The sequence below is a fragment of the Mastigoproctus giganteus genome, chromosome 7, assembly GCF_048544385.1.
Source record: "Mastigoproctus giganteus isolate SK-2022 chromosome 7, ASM4854438v1, whole genome shotgun sequence".
NCBI lineage: Eukaryota > Metazoa > Arthropoda > Arachnida > Uropygi > Thelyphonidae > Mastigoproctus > Mastigoproctus giganteus.
In genome coordinates, this window is record NC_143581.1 from 50,765,814 (window position 1) to 50,786,587 (window position 20,774).

At 38.0% G+C, this 20,774-nt stretch overlaps 1 protein-coding gene across 1 annotated transcript in view; it reads right to left on the minus strand.

Moving 5' to 3' along the window:
* Window positions 1-20,774, minus strand: part of sl (small wing phospholipase C gamma 1) — a 602,812-nt gene that overhangs the window by 28,324 nt on the left and 553,714 nt on the right. The window contains exon 29 of the mRNA XM_090377657.1: window positions 18,979-19,137. Coding sequence (XP_090233783.1) covers window positions 18,979-19,137 — 159 coding nt within the window. The remainder of the gene's footprint in view (window positions 1-18,978; window positions 19,138-20,774) is intronic.

Genomic DNA, 20,774 nt, shown 5'->3' on the forward strand with positions numbered 1-20,774 from the left:
AGCACATTTCTAGGAGTTACTACCATAAAACAATAAAAACAATTTCCAGTTGTGTTTCTGCTAGTGGAATCTGTTATAAACTCGATCTAATTGCATTTGCGATTATACCGATAGCTGGAATTGTGTTGATTTTTACGTTATTATGGTGAAATGTATTTCCCCTTCACTGATATAAAAAAACATAAATACATTTTCCGAATCTTCTCCTCATCCCTATCTTGTTGCATTCGGTTGGGGTGATTCTGCGTTCGACTGCCATTTCTTGTAAAAACTAAGGCGAATCGTGCATAAGCGAATTCGGTTCGTGTTATATAAGATATCGTTCCCCTGTTTATAAATCTTGTATGATCGCATTCATGTAATGTAAACGTGTTATATGAAGACTGACTGTAGTACCACACGGTACATTTCTCTGGGATTACTTCTACCCATATGCAGTATTTTGCATTTGTCAATGTTAAACTTCAGTTGCCACTTCTCATCCCATCTGTCCAAATTTTCTAGATCCTGTTGCAGTAGCACACTGCCATTACTATCATTGACAATCCTGCCAACCTTTGTATCATCTGCAAACTTTGACACTAATCCTGATATACCTTCATCAATATCATTGATAAATATACAAAACAACAGTGGACCCAACATCTAATGTTATTAGTCCACGAAGAGCAGTACCCATTGATTACCGGCGCCTTCGTAGCCAGGTGAGAAGGAGCAGCAGTGCGTAGCACACGCTTCTTGATTAGACCAGGGTTCGAGCCCATCACCACCAAATACGGAGGATGCGGAAAGGTCAGGGAATGACCATCGCATATCCCAGAGCAATATGGCCTTAGCTGCTAATGCTCCTAAAAAAAAACCAAATAACCAAAATTGATTACCACCCTTTGTCTTCTCTCACTCAGCCATCCTTTTATCCATTTTAGCAACTTACCCTTAATACCATTCTGCTCCAATTTGTACAGTAGTCTTCCATGCGCAACAATGTCAAAAGTTTTCCTGAAATCCAAGTATATAATATCAAAATTAATTTTTGCATCCAGTTCCTTTGTAACCACATCATAATTTGGTTTTTTTGGTTTTTTTTTTTTTTTTTTTTAGGAGCATTAGGAACTAAGGCCATATTGCTCCGGGAATATGCGGTGGTCATTCCCTTGACCTTTCCGCATTCTCCGTATTTGGTGGTGACGGGCTCGAACACCGGTCTAATCAAGAAGCGTGTGCTACGCACTGCTGCTCCTTCCCACCTGGCTACGGAGACGCCTCCACATCATAATACCCAATCAAATTTGTCAGACAAGACTTTCCCTCAACAAACCTATGCTGTGTCTGAATTATTGTTGCAGTCTTGTCTAGATGATCCTGCAATGCAGCTTTAACCAGTGACTCCATTATTTTACCCGGAACAGAAGTTAAACTAACTGGTCTGTAATTACTCGTGTCGCCCTTCAATCCCCCTTTGTGAATTGGGGATACATTTCCACATCTCCAGTCTGTGGATACCTCCCCCGAATCCAAGGATGCTCTCATAATTATGGCTAAGGGTTTGCTTATTTCCTTTGCCACCACCTTTAATATAACTGGATAGATCCCATCCACCCCAGATGCCTTTCTTATGTTTAACTTCAACAATTTCTCTTCCACTTTGTTCTCAGTTATTAAAAAATCATTAAGCACCCTGCTTAATGATTTTGATAACCTTCTGGCATTTTTATTCCTTAATAACTCCTCATGTGTGAATGTAGATGCAAAATACCCATTCAGTTTGTTTGCTATCTGAGCAGGATCATCTACAGTCGAACCATCGATATCACATGGACCTATCAAGTAGCGGGAGTGCTGTAGTTGGGGAGAGAACTGAAGGGATGGTTCTCACACAAATCACAGCCTTAGAAAATATGCTGTTTGTGTAATGTTTGTAGATCTCTCTGGAACAGGACATGATACATCTGAGGGAGAATGTCTTTTTGTGTGTTATGTTCAAAGAGGGTGAGGAAATTAGGTGAAACTCAGTGTTCTCATTCAGTTTGTTTGCTATCTGAGCAGGATCATCTACAGTCGAACCATCGATATCACATGGACCTATCAAGTAGCGGGAGTGCTGTAGTTGGGGAGAGAACTGAAGGGATGGTTCTCACACAAATCACAGCCTTAGAAAATATGCTGTTTGTGTAATGTTTGTAGATCTCTCTGGAACAGGACATGATACATCTGAGGGAGAATGTCTTTTTGTGTGTTATGTTCAAAGAGGGTGAGGAAATTAGGTGAAACTCAGTGTTCTCATGAGCTTTTATGAGCGTGAATGATAGGGTGGATGCCCTTGAAGGAATTAGATTGAAGACCCTATCAAGCTCTCACCTACCCAACTCAATCCCTCAGGCAGAATGCGCTAGTCCTACAGGAGTTAGTTATTATCAGAGAAGCAGGAAATATATTGTGCAAAAAGACCAGGGTATGTCTGCCAGGAGTAAAAGAAGATGATATTGTTGAGCAGATATTAGCAGTCGCATTAGAAGAGGCATACGATGCAAGAAAGCAAGCTTATGCAGCATTAGCCAAAAAATAAAATAAAATAAAATAAACTCTCCAATTTCACCCCTCCATTCATTCTAAATGCCTGTCCAGCTCAGCCTTAAATTTATTTAGCTATCAACTTCCACAACAAAAGATTCAAGTCTGTTCCACCAATCAATCACCTGATGGCTCAAGGCAAATTTCCACACATCTATTATACAACTGTCTTTCTTCAATTTGAATCTATGCCCCCCCCAGGTTCTTAATCTATGCAAGAGGAAGAATCCCATCAGCATTCAGCTTGCTCAACCCATTCAAGGCCTTATACACCTCAGTCAGGTCACCTCACAGGTGCCTACTCTCCAGGTGATGCAATTTGCAGAACTTAAGCCTTTCTTGGTAAGCACCCCCTTTGTTCCCCTAAAATGAGGCCTCCAAACCTGTACACAGTACTCTACGTATGGGCTGACCATTGCCTTGTACAATGGTATAATCACCTCCCTGTCCCTGCTAGCAAAATTCCTATATGTCATTGACAAGACTCACCCGCCTTGGCCGCCTGTCTGCACTGTTCAGCAAACTTCATATTTGACTGCACAATTACCCCCAGGGCTTTTTCACTTCCCTGAGTGTTGTACCACACAGTTGGTATGTTTTTCTCGGGTTATTGCTACCCATATGCAGTACTTTGCATTTGTCATTGTTAAACTTCAGTTGCCACTTCTCAGCCAATTTTCCCAACTTGTCCAGATCCAGTTGGAGTAGCATACTGTCTTTACCGTTGTTAACAACCCTGCCAACCTTTGTATCATCTGCAAACTTGGACATTAATCATGATATACCTTCATCAATGATATTGATGAATACACAAAACAACAATGGGCCCAGCACTGAACCTTGGAGAACTCTACTAATAACATTTGTCCATGAAGAGCAGTGTCCATTGTTTACCACTCTCTGTCGTCTCCCACACAACCATCCCTTTATCCAATGTAGCAACTTACCCTTAACGCCATACCTCACCAATTTGTACAGCAGTCTTCCATGTGCAACAGTATCAAAAGCTTTCCTGAAATCCAAGTATATGTTATCAAAATTATTTTTGACATTAAGTTCCCTTGGGACCACATCATAGTATCCAATAAAATTGGTCAGACAAGGCCTCCCTTTAACAAACCAATGCTGTGTCTTAATTATTACTGCAGTCTTGTCTAAATGATCTTGCAATGCTTCTTTAACCAGTGACGCCATTATTTTCCCCAGAACACAAATTAAACTAACAGGTCTATAGATACTTGTGTCACCTTTTGAACCCCCCTTTGTGAATGGTGATTTACACAATTCCAGTCCATGGGAACCTCTCCTGAGTCCAAGGAAGCTCTCATAATTATGGCTAAGGGTTTGCTTGCTTACCTCCTTTGCTGCCTCCTTTAATATAACTGGATAGATCCTGTCCACCCCAGGCGCCTTCCTTATGTTTAACTTCAACAGTTTCTCTTCCACTTTGCTCTCAGTTATTACAAAATCATTTAGCTCCCTGTTAGAGTTTGATAAATGTCTGGCATTCCCCTCATTGAATAACTCCTCATGTGTGAATTTAGAAGCAAAGTACTCAACCCATCTATGTTAAGTGGTCCAATCTGATTCATCCCTTTCTTTCTCGAGTTTACATAAGTAAAGAACTCTTTGCATCCTTTGCGAAAGATTTCTCGTAATCTGCCTTCGCCTGCCTAACCTCCCTTGTTGTTGTTGATATGTTATTTAATAGCACAAAGGCCATATTGTGCCTAATTCTATTCCATAGTGCAATTTGCAGTTAAAATCTGTTAAATAATCCTGTTTGTTTCAAGAAAACAAAGAGCTCGGCTAGATCTGCGTCGTCTCCAATCAAATGAGGTAATGTTAAAAGTTCTTGCAGATGTGAAAGCGATGTAAAAATTTTGTTTCGATAGTTATTATAATGGTTACAATTTATTAGAATATGCTTCGCCGTAAGTGTAGACTGACAAAATGTACAAATAGGCGGATCTGCCCCCATGAGTACATAAATATGGGTTAGATGTGTGTGCCCAATATGCGTCCTAGCCAGGATCGCCCCCTCTTGCCTATTTGATCTCACACTGGATGACTGCAACTTAGGCTCATGTTTAAATTGAAGCAGCTCATTGCCGCCCTGAGTCTGCAAGATTACAACCATTGCTCTTCACACACGTTTTTTATGACTGATTTGTAGTCTGTATGCGGCACTTGGTAGTTAGGAGAGCTTGTAGTGATTGGATGTTTAGCAGCTTGATCTGCATGATCATTTCCTTTGATGGCTACATGACCTGGTATCCAACAGAAAGTGACTGATTGGTTAGCAGCAGATAACACATTTATCTGTGATCTGATTTGCTTCAAGACAGGGTGCATTGGGTTGGATGAATTTTTTAATGCTGTTATTGCACTCAAAGGGTCAGAATAGATCATTGTTTGTTTATAGGACAGACTAGTCACATGATCTAGAGCTGTCTTTATCGCAAACAGTTCGGCAGTATAGACACTGCATTCCCTCAGAAGAGAGACAGAACTAGAAAAGATAGTAGAAACTCTGAGAATATTTAGCTACGTGTGCAGCATGGAGTTTCCTGATGGAGAGATCTGCTGCTTGTTTTTTCCCCCATTGTTGGAAAGAGATCACAGACCGGCGTATGACTAGACCATGGAGGGTCATAAGTGCTTGTGTCCTGAAAGATATTATCAAATGTACATTCCAGCATTCTATTAACTGTAGTAGCCTTATTCCAATTGGTTTATTTTCATTAGGTTTGTTGTCATAAAAGGTGGTCCACTCAGGCTCAAATAAGTATGGCCAAATCGGATGAAATGGAAAGCTCCGTATTTTTACTGCATAGTTGAGTATCAACATTTTCCTCTGAAGATGGAGTGGAGGTTCATGTGCCTCTATATACAGACTGTGAACAGGGGATGTTCTAAATGCCCTTGAGGCAATCTTTAGAGCACTGTGATGTATAGTGTCTAGTCAAATCGGTGCACTTTTCCTAGCAGAATCATAGATTGGTGATCCGTAGTCCAAGTGCTAAGGGCCTCCGTAGCCAAGTTGTCAGGAGTGGGAGTGCAGTAGCACACGCTCTTTGAGTAGACCAGGGTTCAAGCCCCTGACTGCTGAATACGGTCGATCTGCCAACCCGCAGTGGACCAGCATGGCAGATTATGGTCCATTTCCCTCAGCATGAATTGTTGAGGAGGCTTCCATCCTGTAGTGGATTGATAATGGCTGCACGTTACGTTAGTCCAAGTGCTATCTGATTAATACCCGATATAGTTGAAGCCGAGTGTATCGGTCAGCACCCCACGTTGATGAAGATAGTACTCTGAGGATATCTAATTTTTTCAAGCAACTAGTTATCAGATATGTGATGTGTTAAATGAAGTTTAATTTATTGTCCAGGATTAGGCCAAGAAATCTGATACTACTGGAAACGGGTATGGTGAAATGTTTAAGTTGTGTAATTCAGGCTCAGGGTGGAACTTGTGTTTTTTACAGAAATGAATACAGTTGGATTTTTGTGCTGATAAGCGGTAGCTGTTGCGAGACATCCACAGCTCTATTTTGTTAATTGAGATCCGAAGCTGCCTCTCAATGGAATTCATGTTTTTCCCTTGGCATGAGATCATCTGCATAATGATATAATTCTACTGTGCCTGGAATATCGTGGATAAGATTGTTTATTCTTATTAAAAATAGCATAGGACACAAAATAGATCCCTGAGGGATCCCCTCCTCCTGTATATGGATTCTAGAAAGAACATTTAGATGACTAACTTGAAACGTTCTGTACTGGAAAAAGTTTTGAATAAACAAGGGAAGCCTGCTACGTAGTCCAGAGGTGTGAAGATCCCGTAAAATACCGGAACGCCATGTTGTATCAGAGGCCTTCTCTAAATCCAAACTTACCATAACTAATTGGTCCTTTCTGACAAAAGCATTTCTGATGTTCGATTCTGCTTTAGCCATCATATCCAATGCAGATCTATTTTGCCGAAAACCGTACTGATTTTTGTATGTGACTCCAAAAACCAGGTGAGGTACTTGGGGACCAGTTTCTCCAATATTTTTCCTAAACAACTAGTTAAGGAACGATAATTTACTGGATCAGAGAGATCTTTTCCTGGTTTAGGGATGGCTAATACAAGTTAATGCCTCCAAGAGCGAGGATAAACATGCTCCTGAAAAATTCTGTTAAAAAATATCAGTAAAGTTTGTAAGTTCTGTGTCGTTCAGGTGTTTTAGCATAATGTAAATACCATCCCCTCTACTAGTGGCCATGGATGCCACTATTAGAGGGGATGGAAATTTGAGTGTTACAAGTCTGGTCTCTGTTTTTTTTTGCTTCAAAGATGGATTAGGAGCTGAAAGCTGAGATCTATCCCATTCAGCAAGTGATATGTTAGGCGGAACTGAGTCATTGTAGCAACCGAATGATATTTCTTTGTAACGTTTGCATATGTGTGTGATGGAGTATCTTTCAGTATTTGTTGTCTTGCTTCCTGATAGGTTACTTTATGTTCAACTTTAAATTTCTGAATTTTTTTCCCGAGTTCCCATAACTCGCAATTTTTAGAATATGCAAGAGGATCTTCCTTGCAATTAGGGCAAACTGGAGATGTTGCAGTAGTCTGAGTGTGATCCTGGGATGCACATTTTGGACATATCTCAACATGTCTGAGAGCGACTGAATTTCTGGCACTTATAACACCGTATTGGATTTGGAATATAAGGGCGGATATGGCAATTTAGGTAACCTGCTTTAACAGTATTTGGTAAGTTTGGAGTATCCAATGTGAGTATTACACTATGGGTTGGAATGAGACTGCCATCCCTACGAGTCAAAATTCTCTTAGCTTGTATGACCTTTTGATCTTTTAGTTTTTGTACAAGCTCGTCTTCTGTTACATTCAACAGATCTCACTCAGAAATACTGATTGAACTTTGGAGCTATTTAGGGTGGGGTATGGGGAGAGATAATAGGAATCCCTCCAAATGTTGTGAGCTTTAACAACAGTTCTGAATGTTTGGATTGTGTTGTCTCAACAAGTAAATCCCCTGACTGTAATCTTTTGACCATTTTAGATGATCCACTAGCATTTTCTAAAAATCTCTATATGATAAATGGAGAGAGTTTGCTCACCGGTTGACTACTTAAAGAATGGATAATGAGGAAAGTTGGATACTCTATTTGGTGATTATCTTTTTTTAAGCACTTTTTTTGTGCATTTCCATGATCTGAGTCATACAAATCTGTGGTATTTGAGCTCGGAGGCTCTAATGCTGAATAATTTTCTGTATCCATGTTGGCTCCTTTTCGCCCTGGGGGATTAGCATTTCCACCCAGTTTACTGGCCCCGCCACAGGGAGGCAGGAGCAGTGCCACCTAGTGACCAAGCGGCTGGAGAGTTAGTTTGTTAGTGAAGAAATAAATGTATTAAGAAAAGAAAGGTGGTTTTCCTCCCTGGGTTCTTACTTAAATCTGTTAAGGACAGAACCACTTACAGTGAACTGAGAAAGGCACTAGAAAAGAAACAGAACGAAATCACTTGTAAAGATCACTCTTTATGTCGCTTAAGAAAACTCGCTTGGTCCCTATCGCTTCGCACTCGGGGCCAACCTCCTTTGTGACTTGATTACAGACAAGCTTATATCTGCCATAGGCTTCTGTGTCACCTGATAATTTATATGCAGCTCATACATTTTTTTTCATTGGCACAACTCTCATTAATTCATCTGACATCCATTCAGGCCTGAACCTTGAACAGTACAGTAAACCCCTGCTATTCGCGGTGGCTGATTTAACATAAAATGAAACCTAAAAAAAAAAATGTGAATTTTAAAGCGCCGTGAACATTTTCCGCCATAAAAAAAATACAGGCGTGGCTAAAATTATCTTTCCCGGTCAAAACAGCGCTCAGTGGGTGGAGGGAGAGGGGTGACAAAATTGCGAGCGTGGATGTTTCTGGCTAATCCTTGTTCGGTATGTGTTATGCGCTTGCCATGGAACGTTTCGTCGTTTGTTTTTAATTTATATGCTTTTAAAATTGAATAAATTTATCAATTTATAAATTGATATGCTTACAAAATTGATAAATCTACCATTTTGCAGTGTAAAATAGACTTTTTCGAGTGTGTTAATGGAAGGAAGAAAGTGACTTTATTTGGACAAAATTTTTCTAACCCATACAAAAATATGGCTACGAATAACAAAGGAAATGTGAAATTATCAAAGAAGGTGATGACATTAGCGAATAAAATTGAGTTATTAGACAAAATTTCTGTCGAGATTCAGTATCGGGTACAGCCAATGAGAACGGCTCAGAAGGGCCGTGAATGAAGGCAGCCGGCTCCACCCAGTGGGCGGAGTCAACTTACGTCTAGATGATCACAACTGACACGAGTGCCACGCAGTGCGTGTTCACCTTTGTGCTGCACCTGTTACTTGTGGTGTTTTGATATCACGTGGTTGCGGTGTAATCAACGGTCTTAATTACATTCGTAATTTTAAAAAAAATCATATTTATCCGAATTTAAAGGTGAAATTAAACTAGTGGGTGAGGGGGCTGAACCCCCCACTGAAACGGGGGTCTGGAGGCAGAGCCTCCAGGAAAAAAAAAATTTAATTTTGAAATGTTGACTGATGAAAGTGACGTGGCCACTTTCCCCCTCTTGTTACTTGCGGTGTTTGGATGTCACATGGTGCCGATTTAATCATCGGTCTTTCTTAATTACATTCGTAATTTAAAAAAAAAAATAAATAACACTTATCTGAATTTAAAGGTGAAATAAAACTAGTGGGTGAGGGGGCCGGACCCCACTCAGCCGTGTTAACCGTGCCATGTACCTACCGGCACTGGCAACACGAGGCACACTGAGGTTTTTTGGGTTACGAAACACAATACGAAATCGGAAAATTTAAAAAAATGAACTATTGTTTATTGGTATTGTTCTTGGCTAAATAATTCCGGGGGTGTGGGGGCTGGAGCCCCACATAGACGGGGGTCTGGGGGCGGTAGCCACCAGAAAAAAAAGTAAAAAAATAATAAAAATTAAATTTTTTTAAAAAAATAAAGTAACTTAACTCTGTGATTGGCTGATTATGATTGTGCAATCACATTTTGGTCAGTTCTTGATTTGTGCGGGTGCCTGTTGCTTGCTGCCATGAAATCTCCTTTGTCACAGGTATTTTTCACAGGAAATGGGCAAACACTAACAAAATCGAGGGAACATGGAGTGCTATTAAACGGCAACTGTCATTAAGCAAAGTAAATGATCAGTTCGAGTCCTACCTCGAAGAGTATATGTGGCGAAGGAAACATTCCGACAGCAGTGATTTAACCTGAAACCAAGGATTGAGGAATGAGGACATCCGACCGATGAGGTGAGTGGTTTTTCATAGAAATAGCATAGAAAAACGTGCATTTTTGTTTGTTTCGTAAAATTTCCCCTAAAATTACCTTTTCTTTTTCAGCCTTTCTCACTGTCAATGCTCGTAAAATAGCATAGAAAAATGTGCATTTATGTTTTTCATAGAAACATTTTTGTTTGTTTCGTAAAATTTCCCCTAAAATTACCTTTTCTTTTTCTTCTTTTCAGCTTTTCTCATTGTTAATGCTCGTAAAATAGCATAGAAAAACGTGCATTTATGTTTTTCATAGAAACATTTTTTTTTGTTTCGTAAAATTTCCCCTAAAATTACCTTTTCGTTTGCTTTTCAGCCTTTCTCATTGTTAATACACGTAAAATAGCATAGACATTTATATGCATATGCATTTGTTTTTCATAGAAATAGCATAGAAAAACGTGCATTTCTGTTTTGTAAAATTTCCCCTCTATTTACCCTTAAATTACCTTTTCTTTTTCAGCTCCAATTTTGTGTGGAGGAAATAGCGGGGGTTAGGGGGCGACAGCCCCCACCAAAAATTAAAAAAAAAAAAAAAAAAGCATTTATGTGTTCACTGGCATCACAAATTTTCGTTGTTAATGCTAGCGAAATAGTCTAGTTATGTACGGGCGAGAAGAATCAGTGATTGCATTTCGTGTAAATTTTTGTTTCTTGGTTTTTTAAAAATTGCTTTTTCTTCATTTGTTTTCAGCCGCCATATTTGTTGCTGTGCCAAGTACCGTCCGTGTGTCATTTCAAATCCACCGGGCGAGGAGAGGGGGAACGCACTGAGTGGGCAGAGTCACAACCCGTCAATCATTGCTTTCCCTCCTCCTCTCCTCGCCGCCATTTTTGGTGGCGGTACGCGACATTGAATCTTTACCAAAATTTCTAATGGTGAAAGTGTCTTCTCAGTGGCAAAACATTATAAAATCAATGAGTCACTGGTACGATCAATCAAGAAATTGGAAGAAAAAATCCGCCGTAGTGTCCATGAAAACGCGCTAATTGCTTCAAAAATTTGCTCTGTAACTCGTGATGTTAAATTAGAAAAAATGGAAAAGGCTTTAAAATCTGTGGACAGAAGACCGAACCCAAAATAAAATTCCGTTAAGTTCATTCATCATTTGTGAAAAGGCAAAACTCCTTTATCAACACTTTAGCGAAACTGGTGATAGCACTGGCAGGATAAGTTTTTTAGCTAGCAAAGGCGCTGGTTTGAAAGATTTGTTTGAAATTTCTAATAAATATTACATTTAATATTAAATTGCTTCTTATTTGCATTTCGATGCCATATGCTTGCATTTCACTGTGTACTGTCTATGTACATAGTTATATTATGAAGGTACATATAATACATACATAAACCAAATTTTAGACTAGCTTTTTTTATATATTTCATACTTTGGAACAGAACCCCTTTATTACTATGGAAGCCACAACTCAGTATTCACGTTTTCGGTATCCGCGGCATTTCTCATGAACATAACCCCCGCGAATAGCGGGGGTTTACTGTATCTCTAAGTTGGAATGAAAAGCCTAGTAGCCTCCAAGATTAAGTCCCTAATGGCTTCCCATTTAATATTCAAGTTGTAACATCAGTTGATCCCACTGTACAGAATTTAAAAACTGTCTGAAACCCCTGTAGACACCCTTACGAAAGCAAAAGCCCTTCCCTTTAGCTTTGATGGTAGTTACATCTTTAAGTAATTCCCATATCAGTAGATTGTGATCACTGTCACCCAGTGGTTCCTTTATCTGCAAATTCTTAATGCATGAATAATCATTGCTGATAATCAGATCAAGAGTATTACTCCCTCTGGTTGCCTCTTAAACATGCTGCTGTAGAAAACAGTCATCCAATAAATCCAAAAAAGTCTTGCTAGTGTGCGAGTGACCAACCACAAATTCCAGTCAATATCTGGAAAGTTAAAATCCCCCATCGTAAGACATTCTGAATCACTGGCCCACTTCTATTTCTCTGCACAATTGCTCATTATATTCATCAGATTCATTAGGCCTATAACACACACCTACTCTCATTTTTCCTTTCTCAGTGCTTATGTCACACCAGACTCAACATTGCACTGTCCACCTACATCAGTTGGAATGAGATTCCTTAGATTTTGTGTTTCTTAACTAACAGCATAACCCCTCCTCCCTTCCTGTCCTGTATCTTTTCTGTACACATTGTACTCCCCAAATTCCAATTCTGCACTGCTTATAACTGTGTGTCTCTGATATCCCAACAATATCTGCCTTTGATGTCTTGACTAGCACTTCAAGCTCATCAAATTTATTAACTATACTCCTAGCATTGGTGTACATGCAAGTATACAGGCACCTGTTTCTACTCTTAGTTACCCTAACACAGCCCATGTATTTATTTGTTCCACTATGACCCTGAAAAGTCCTGGAAATCTTCATTGCTTTGCTTTCCATGCTGCTACTCATTCCAATAGAAGTAGTGCAAGAATCGCTTTTGCCTCTGCCTGCGGCCACAGCTAACCTTTTAGTCTGTGTATCCCCCAAGCTAGTAGAGTTTCAACCCACCTAACACTACCTCGATAGCATCAGCAAATATTCTTGCACCCTTTCTATTTAAGTGTACCCCATCCCTGTAGAAGCAGTCTCTCTTGTCAACAAGCACAGACCAGGCTGAAAAATTTTCTACCCCTTGAGCCTTGCACAATCTCTCCAGGGCCAAATTGATCGATAAGGCTCTCACATCATATACTCCCTCCTATCGTGTCTGGGCAGAATTGTAAACACTTTCACATTCAACCCTAACTTGCGACTTTTTTTCAATATTGACCTGTACTTGTTGAGTAAATCTGCAGATCTCTTACTCTTAATGTCATTAGTTCTAACATGTACAACAATATCACCTTTTGTGCCATTAAAAGGTATCTGCTCAACATAATATTTTAGGGGCATGAAAGGTGATAATATTGTATACATTGACACCAATGATATAACAAGTTTTCCAAGGGCCCTTTCTATATGCCTTGCATTTTGAATGTGATTCAGAATTTGCATCACTTGAATAGAGTTCCATTTCAGCATCAGATGATGTATTATAAAAAGTTGATTCAATGTAATCAAGCTTCAACGTACTGTCCATCCCTGACCCTTTTCAGTCCAGATATCCCAGGATTTGAATTCTATTGAAGTGATGTCAACCCATCTATGTTAAGTGGTCCAATCTGATTCATCTGATTCAACCTGAATGAGATTCAGAATCCACATCACTCTTGAATAGAATTCAAAGTCTGCATCACTCGAATATAATTCAGAAAGTGCATTGCTTGAAAACTAAAGAATTAAAATTGAGTAAGCATAATCTGCAGAAAATTTTACCTTTTCTTATTGTGGAAAATATTTAACTAGATAATATAATTTCAACATAAACAAAGAACATATGAAATTGTAAACCAAGTATAAAGCTTTTATGACACTTTCTAGGAAGTGCAATTGACACTAAGCAAAACCCAGCCATAATGCCAATAAGATCATGGTTCAGTCAGTGTGCCAATAGCAATCTGCTGTACATTTCATGTGCCTTTCCTCTTACAGCACTCATTCATTGACCACAACTGGATGGATGCAAAGTTGCATTAAGACACAACACTTGTGGTTTGTTTTGATGCGAGCTAACTGTAGGAGATTCGAGGACTTACTTAACAAGTACAGGGCAATGATGGGAACAAGTTGTGACTTACGATTAAATATGAAAATGTCTGCAATTCTTTCCAGACATAATACAAGGGAGTACAGGTAACCCTCATATAACACGGTAGTTAGGTTCCTATACAATCTCATGTAGTGTGAAACCATGTTATATGGGACTAAGAACCAGTAGAAAAAGGGGGGGGATATGTTCCAAAAGCTAACAAAAATAAAAAAAATATACAATTTTTTATAACTATCGGAAACTTAATTTTTATTAAAAATAGTAACAAATGTCTTACAAACTGATACATAAATGTCAGTTAATGCATTTTCATTTAATTTTCTTCCTCTTCATCACTGCTAAGCACAATCAAATGAACGTTTTCTCTGTTGAATATCTTCACTTTGTGAAGATATTCTGCAGCATCTATATTTCGTGTATCTTCTGCTCTCTTTAAAAGATCAGTAATCTAGGTCTGTTTGATTTTGCTTGGTAGACTTTTGTAACTTTGTAAATTTCGTGATATGGTAAGCATGTTTGAAGCCCCCTTTTGAACTTTGTGCTCCTTTTAGTCAAAGGATCTGCATTCAAAAAATAAGATTCTAATTGCTCGGCTAAGTTTATGCCTTCCCATATGCTTTTTAGTGTAAAATTTTGTTTACCTCTGATGCCATTTCCACCAAATTTACTTCACTAGCTTCTTTTTCTACCAGTAATTCTTGAATATCTTCAATAGTCATATAATCAAAACCTTCCCCTCCTACCAACTTAGCAAGTTTTACTTGCTAGTTGGTAGGAGGGGAATTCCAATTCCCCTCCTTCCAATCACCAATTCCATTTTCTGCCAGTTAGACCATATTTCCTGAATGAACTGACTCTGGCTGGCCATACATTTTTTCAACACACATTCAATGTTGATGGTTTTACTTTTTTGAACGATAAAGCTATGATTCCAATGCAGTCCACAACTGAAAAATGTCTTTTGAACGGTGATTTTTTACTTTCCTTAGGCATAATTTAAGGCTGGAATTTAATTCACAACAAAGAAATTATTCCAATAGGTCCTTAAGAACAAAGTTTAGTAATACATACCCGGAAAAATTTATAAACAATCAAATAAAAACCAAAATAACCTTACAAAAAACCTTAAAAGTCACAAACTGCATGCTTCGAAGTCAAATTTTTTTTATGGTCTCAAACAAGCACAAGTTCAATAGCACAGAACCAAATACGGGGATTTCCCAAGAAAATAAAATAATTTCCCAAAAATTTTTTTTTTTTTTTTGCATAGCCATTAGCAAGTCAACAGCGGGGAGGCACAAAACAGAATGGAAATGATGAAAAATTACATCCAACATAGCAGAGTTATGCCAACACAAAAACATGTTATGCGATGTTTTCTGCAATTCTGTAATGGTGTTAGAGCCAAACTGTGTTGTACAAGGATTGCCACAATTTATCAATCATGTTAGAGCAAAACCGTGTTATATGGGGGTTGCCTGTACGTGATGAGAGCCTTGTCAGTTAATTGGGCCCCTGGAGAGAGAGAGAGAGGGTGCAAGGCTCATAGGGTAGAATTTTTCTCAGTGTGGTTGGTGCTTGTTAACGGAGAGACTGCGTTTACAGGGATAGGATACACTTAAATAGAATTGGTACAAGGATATCTACTCATGCTATCGAGGCAGTGTTGGGTGGATCAGAAAACTGCTAGCTTGGGTGGATACACACACACTAATAGACAAGAGCCACAGGCAGAGATGGTGATTCTTGCACCTTTTTTTTTTTTTTTTGGTGGTTGTTGGCACATCAGCTTCTGTGGCCATAATGCACCTCCCAAGGTTTTTTTTTTGCAGTACTTTGATCCAAACCTGAGGTGGGATTCGAACCCGCGACCTTTGGGTTGCCAGGCAGGCACTTTACCCACCCGGCTAGCCCGGTTGGCAATTCTTGCACTGCTTCTGTTGGAAGACAGCACCTTGGAAAGCAAATCATCAGGAATTTCAAGCTCTGCTGTGTGTCTTCATGGAACAAGTATATACATGGGCTATATTAATGTAACTAAGGGTAGAAAAAGTACATGTATACTTGCAGGTACACTAATGCTGGGAGCATAGTAGATGAATTTGATGTACTGGCAGTCATCAAATGCAGACATTGTAGGGATATGGGAAACATTGTCAATCAGACATAAGGGATGGACTGAAATAGGAAGTACATCAAATTCAGACAGACAAGATGGGAGGGGTACCACTCTTAGTTAAGAAGCATATTAAATCTAAGGCAGTATATCCATTTGACATACATGGGTAGCCAGTGCAATGTTGAATCAGTTTGGTGTGGCATAAACAAATGACTAAACAGAGAAACAGAGTTGACCAGTAAATCAGAATTTTTTGTAATGGGAGATTTTAACTTTCCAGATATTGACTGTAACTTGCGAGTTTGTCACACACAGACATAACTATGTCAATGGTAAAGGGAAGGGCTTTTACTTTTGTAGAGATGACCACAGTGGTCTTAGTTTTAAATTCTATGCACTTGGACTGATGATGTTACCAACAGCAAATTCTAAATGGGAAGCATTCAAGGAAGTATTCTTGGGAGCTACTAGGCTTTTTGTTGCAACTAAGAAATACTATTCAAGGCTTAGACCTAAATGGATGTCAGATAAACTGATGAGAAATGTGGAGGAGGAGAAGAAATATGCATGGGATGCATATAAATTATCAAGTGGTGCAGAAGCGTACGGTAGATATAAACCAATCTGCAATCAAGTCAGAAAGAGCCTAGGCAAGCCAAAGCAGATTATGAGAAATTTTTAGCATAGAATGCAAATAAAAAACAGAAAGACTCTTTATTTATGTAAATGTAGGAGGAAAGTGATGAATTAACCCCAGGGGCTCACATCTGGTGAGTATGGGCTTGGCACACCCAGGGTCCTGAGTTGGATATCATAATTCTTCTTTTTCTTGGTGATTACCCCCCCTGCCTCTCTGGGTAATTGAGAAATTTTTTTTTTTGGCTGCCGCAGCATAAGCCTCAGGCACATATGGCTAATAATAATAATCACACTGGTCCACTAGATGTCGATGATTTAACTGTTGATGATCCTGCTCAGGTTGCTGGTACATTGAATAGGTATTTTGAATATATATTCACACATCTGGAATTCTTTAGGGAAGGGGATGACAGAAGTTTATCAAACACTAACATGGAACTAAATGATTTTGTCTTAACTGAGAGGAATGGAAGAGAAACTTTTAAAGTTAAACAATAAAAAGGCACCTGGGAGTAGTGGGATCTATCCAATTAGATTAAGGGAGGTAAACTAACTCTTAGCCATTATTTGAATGTGTCCCTGATTCACAAAGGGGAGAGGGTCAAAAGGTGGTATAAGTAATCACAGACCTGTTAGCTTAACTTCTGTCCTGGGGAAAATAATGGGAGTCACTGGTTAAAGAAGTAATGCAAGGCCACCTAGACAGGAACGCAATTATACTGCAGTACGGCATGGATCTGTTAAGGGGTCATCTTGTCTGACCAATTTCATTGGATACTAATGATGCAGTAACAAAGGAACTGGATTCAAAAATTAACATCATATACTTGGACTTCAGGGAAACTTTTGATACTGCTGCACATAACATACTGCTGTATATTGGAGCAGTGTGGCATTAAGGGCAAGTTACTGCTATTGATAAAGGGATGAGTGATTGGGAGAAGAGAGTGGTTATTAATGGACACTGCTATTTGTGGACCAATGTTATTAGTGGAGTCCCACAGAGTTCAGTGTAAGGCTCATTGTTATTTTCTATATATATTGATACTGACAAAGATATATGTCTAAGCTTGCCGATTGTACAAAGTTGGCAGTGGTTAATGACAGTAATCAAGGCTACTGCAAAAACATCTAGAAAAATTAGGCAGATGGGCTGAGTAATGGCAGTTGAAGTTTAACACTAAAAAAATGCAAGGTACTACATATGGGTAACAGTAATCCCAGATTAAAGTAACAACTGTATGGCACTACACTCAGGGTAGTGGAAAATGAAAAGTCCTAGAGGTAACTGTGCAGTCAGTTGTGAAGTTCTCTGAGCAGTACACACAGGTTGGGGTTTTGTCGATATACATAGGAATTTTGCTAGCAGGGATAAGGAGGCACTTATCCCATTGTATATGGCAATGGTTAGGCCACATCTTGGGTACTGAATACAGGTCTGCAATACACATTTTAGGAAGGGTGTGGATCTATTGGAATGGGTGCAGGGTAGATGTGAGGAGGTCTGCCTTCAACCAGCAAGTGGTTGATTGTAGGAACAAATCCCATCTGTTGTTGTGGAAGTGGGTAATTTGAATAAAATCAATTTGAATTTTATTCAAATTGATTTTATTTGAATCAATTTGAATAAAATCAAAAATGATTTTGTCTTAACTGAGAGGAATGGAAGAGAAACTTTTGAAGTTAAACAATAAAAAGACACCTGGGAGTAGTGGGATCTAGACAGATTATTGAAAGGGATGGTCAACTGATGTGGGAAGATTTTTTTTTTTGCAGATGCTTTATGAGCTTGGTTTCTTGCATGATTTGCCACTAGTGATATGAATACTAAAACCGATCAGTTTTATTCTATCATATTTTAACAAAACGATGTAGGCAAGATTTTTTTTTTTTTTTTTTTTTTTAATCAGGCCAAGTCACTCATGGTCTAGAAATTCTTTAATCTTTTGATATGTAAAACAGAAATATATTTAGGTTCATCTAAGTGACTTATTAACCTTATCTCTTATTTAAAAATTTATCTCTAACATGATCAGACATCGCTCAACAGACAAGGTTATTTACTTTTGATGTATAGAACAGTTGTAGATGCAAAAGCTAGTCCAATTGTGTTCTGATGAGTTAATAGATCCAAAACTAAACAGGCTGATAACGATCATCTGAGCAAAGTGAAAATCAGCCAAGCCACATTTTGGATAATGAAAATACACTAAGCAGAAAAATATAAAGATTTTCTTCCAAATATAATGATTGCAACTGTTTATATATATCAACTTGTTTGCTCTATAAATATGAAATTTCATATATTTACACACACACACAAATATCTGATGAAATACAGATTCCTCTGCACATAAAAACTAAATATCAGTCATGTTGGTTTTATTAAGGCTCTATAATATTATTATGCTATAAAATATGTAATGTATACATAAAATGTTTAATGATTAATAATATTCTCAACAGAACTGGTATTTAGACATCTTTGTAATTTATTTTACCATGAGAGTTTCTTAAAAATTACTGATAAATTATCACATTTATTACGTTTTATATTTAAGTAAAAAAGATCCAACCTGTTCTTAGACATATCACTGGATAAGTTGCCTGGGAGAGGAAGTTGGAATCTCCAAACACATCTTCATATTGTACAGAAAACCTCAACAAGGCTAGATGCGGATTGCAGATATCATATACAAAAGTTTCATCCCAATATGGATTGAAACCATTGTCCTCTGTGTACATAGAAAGAAAAAAAAAAAAAAATATATGAGTTATAAAAAAATAGACAACACTATAATACTAAATTGTATTTTTTTACTCTTCCCAGTCTTTTCAGCAAACTTCTCCTGCACTTCTTATTTGACATTAAAGAGTAAAAAATTCTTTTCCAAAAGCTCTTCAATTGAAAATGTTTTTCTAAGTCAACATCCCTATAGGCAGTGCTTTTTTCGTAAAAAAAAAAAAAAAATAGGTGCCAGTACTCCTGATAGCAAAGTAAACTTTGCTATCAGGACAAATTGAAAATTAAAAGAATATGAAAAGTACTCTAAAAATTTTTTTTTCCTCCTGAAATTGTTACTTTAGTAGTAATGTATTTGGAATAAGAACAAATTACGTATATTACGAATTACATATATTAACACACAGTTTAAGTTTATTAAGCATAAATTTATTATTCAAGTATATAAAAAAATAAGTAAAATGTGTAAAAAATAAATAAAATAAGTACAAAAAATAAGTAAAAGTAATTTCATAATAAAGTTTTTGTAGAATATTCCAAATTTTTATTTAGTTTTCACCCAACACACTATGCTGACTTCTTACTGTTTGTGTCTCTTGATGAATGACATTTCCAAAGCAGCCACGAATTGGCATATTTTGCTACATCAAAGCGTGTCAGCAGTGGACCTACAATTTTAAGAAATTGTTTTTGTCATCGATGAAACTCTGGTTGGGCTGATGATCAGATTCATTTGTGAAAATTCTCGTTCACATTCACTTGATGAAACTGGTATCGTACTCAGAGCGTTCATCAAATGCTTCAATTCTTCTGAAACCGTCTTTTCAATTAGGTATTCCCGAAATCCACGAATTGTATTTCTTTCATTTAACTGAAGCCTGACAAATTTTCTAACTTCATTTTGACCAAATGCCAACATTTTATGTTTAGAAGGTTTAATACCTTCGTTGTCCTCATTTTCCTTCTTTCGTCATCGATATTGTCACTAGTTGTTAAATTAAAAAAAAAAAAAAATTTTTTTTTTGAAACTGTACAAAATGTCGGTGTTATTCGGAAACATGATTTTTTGTGGGGGTAAAATAAAATCTCACTCTCCTAATTCTCAAACAGGGCGTTTACAGTTGATTCACGGTGGTGTCCAACCTACGGCCCATGTGGAAAGTGAATCTAAACAGCATTTTCATTTTTAATTATCAAAACAATTTTTCTCATTAAATGTTTTGTTCAGTAAATGTACAATGGCAGACAAAAAAAAACATTTGTAGTGAAATGTATAAGATATTGTTTGATTACAGTTATTTAGCCCCAGGGGCTCACATCTGGTGAGTATGGGCTTGGCACACCCAGAGTCCTGAGCTGGATATCACCATTCTTCTCTTTCTTGGTGATTCCCTTCTATTTTTGATTCTTGCTCTCTCTCTCTCTCTCTCTCCTCAGGATAATTCAGAAGTGTTTTTTTTGGCTGGAGCAGCATAAGCCTCAGGCTTCCTTGCACCATATGCTAATAATAATAATAATTTTGTTTGTCACAAAACAAAGGTATTGCATCAGCTGTTTATATAAATACGGTGTTGGAAGGATATACACGCTCATTAGTATCCTGTTTTGCGGGGGTGTAAGCATGGCTCC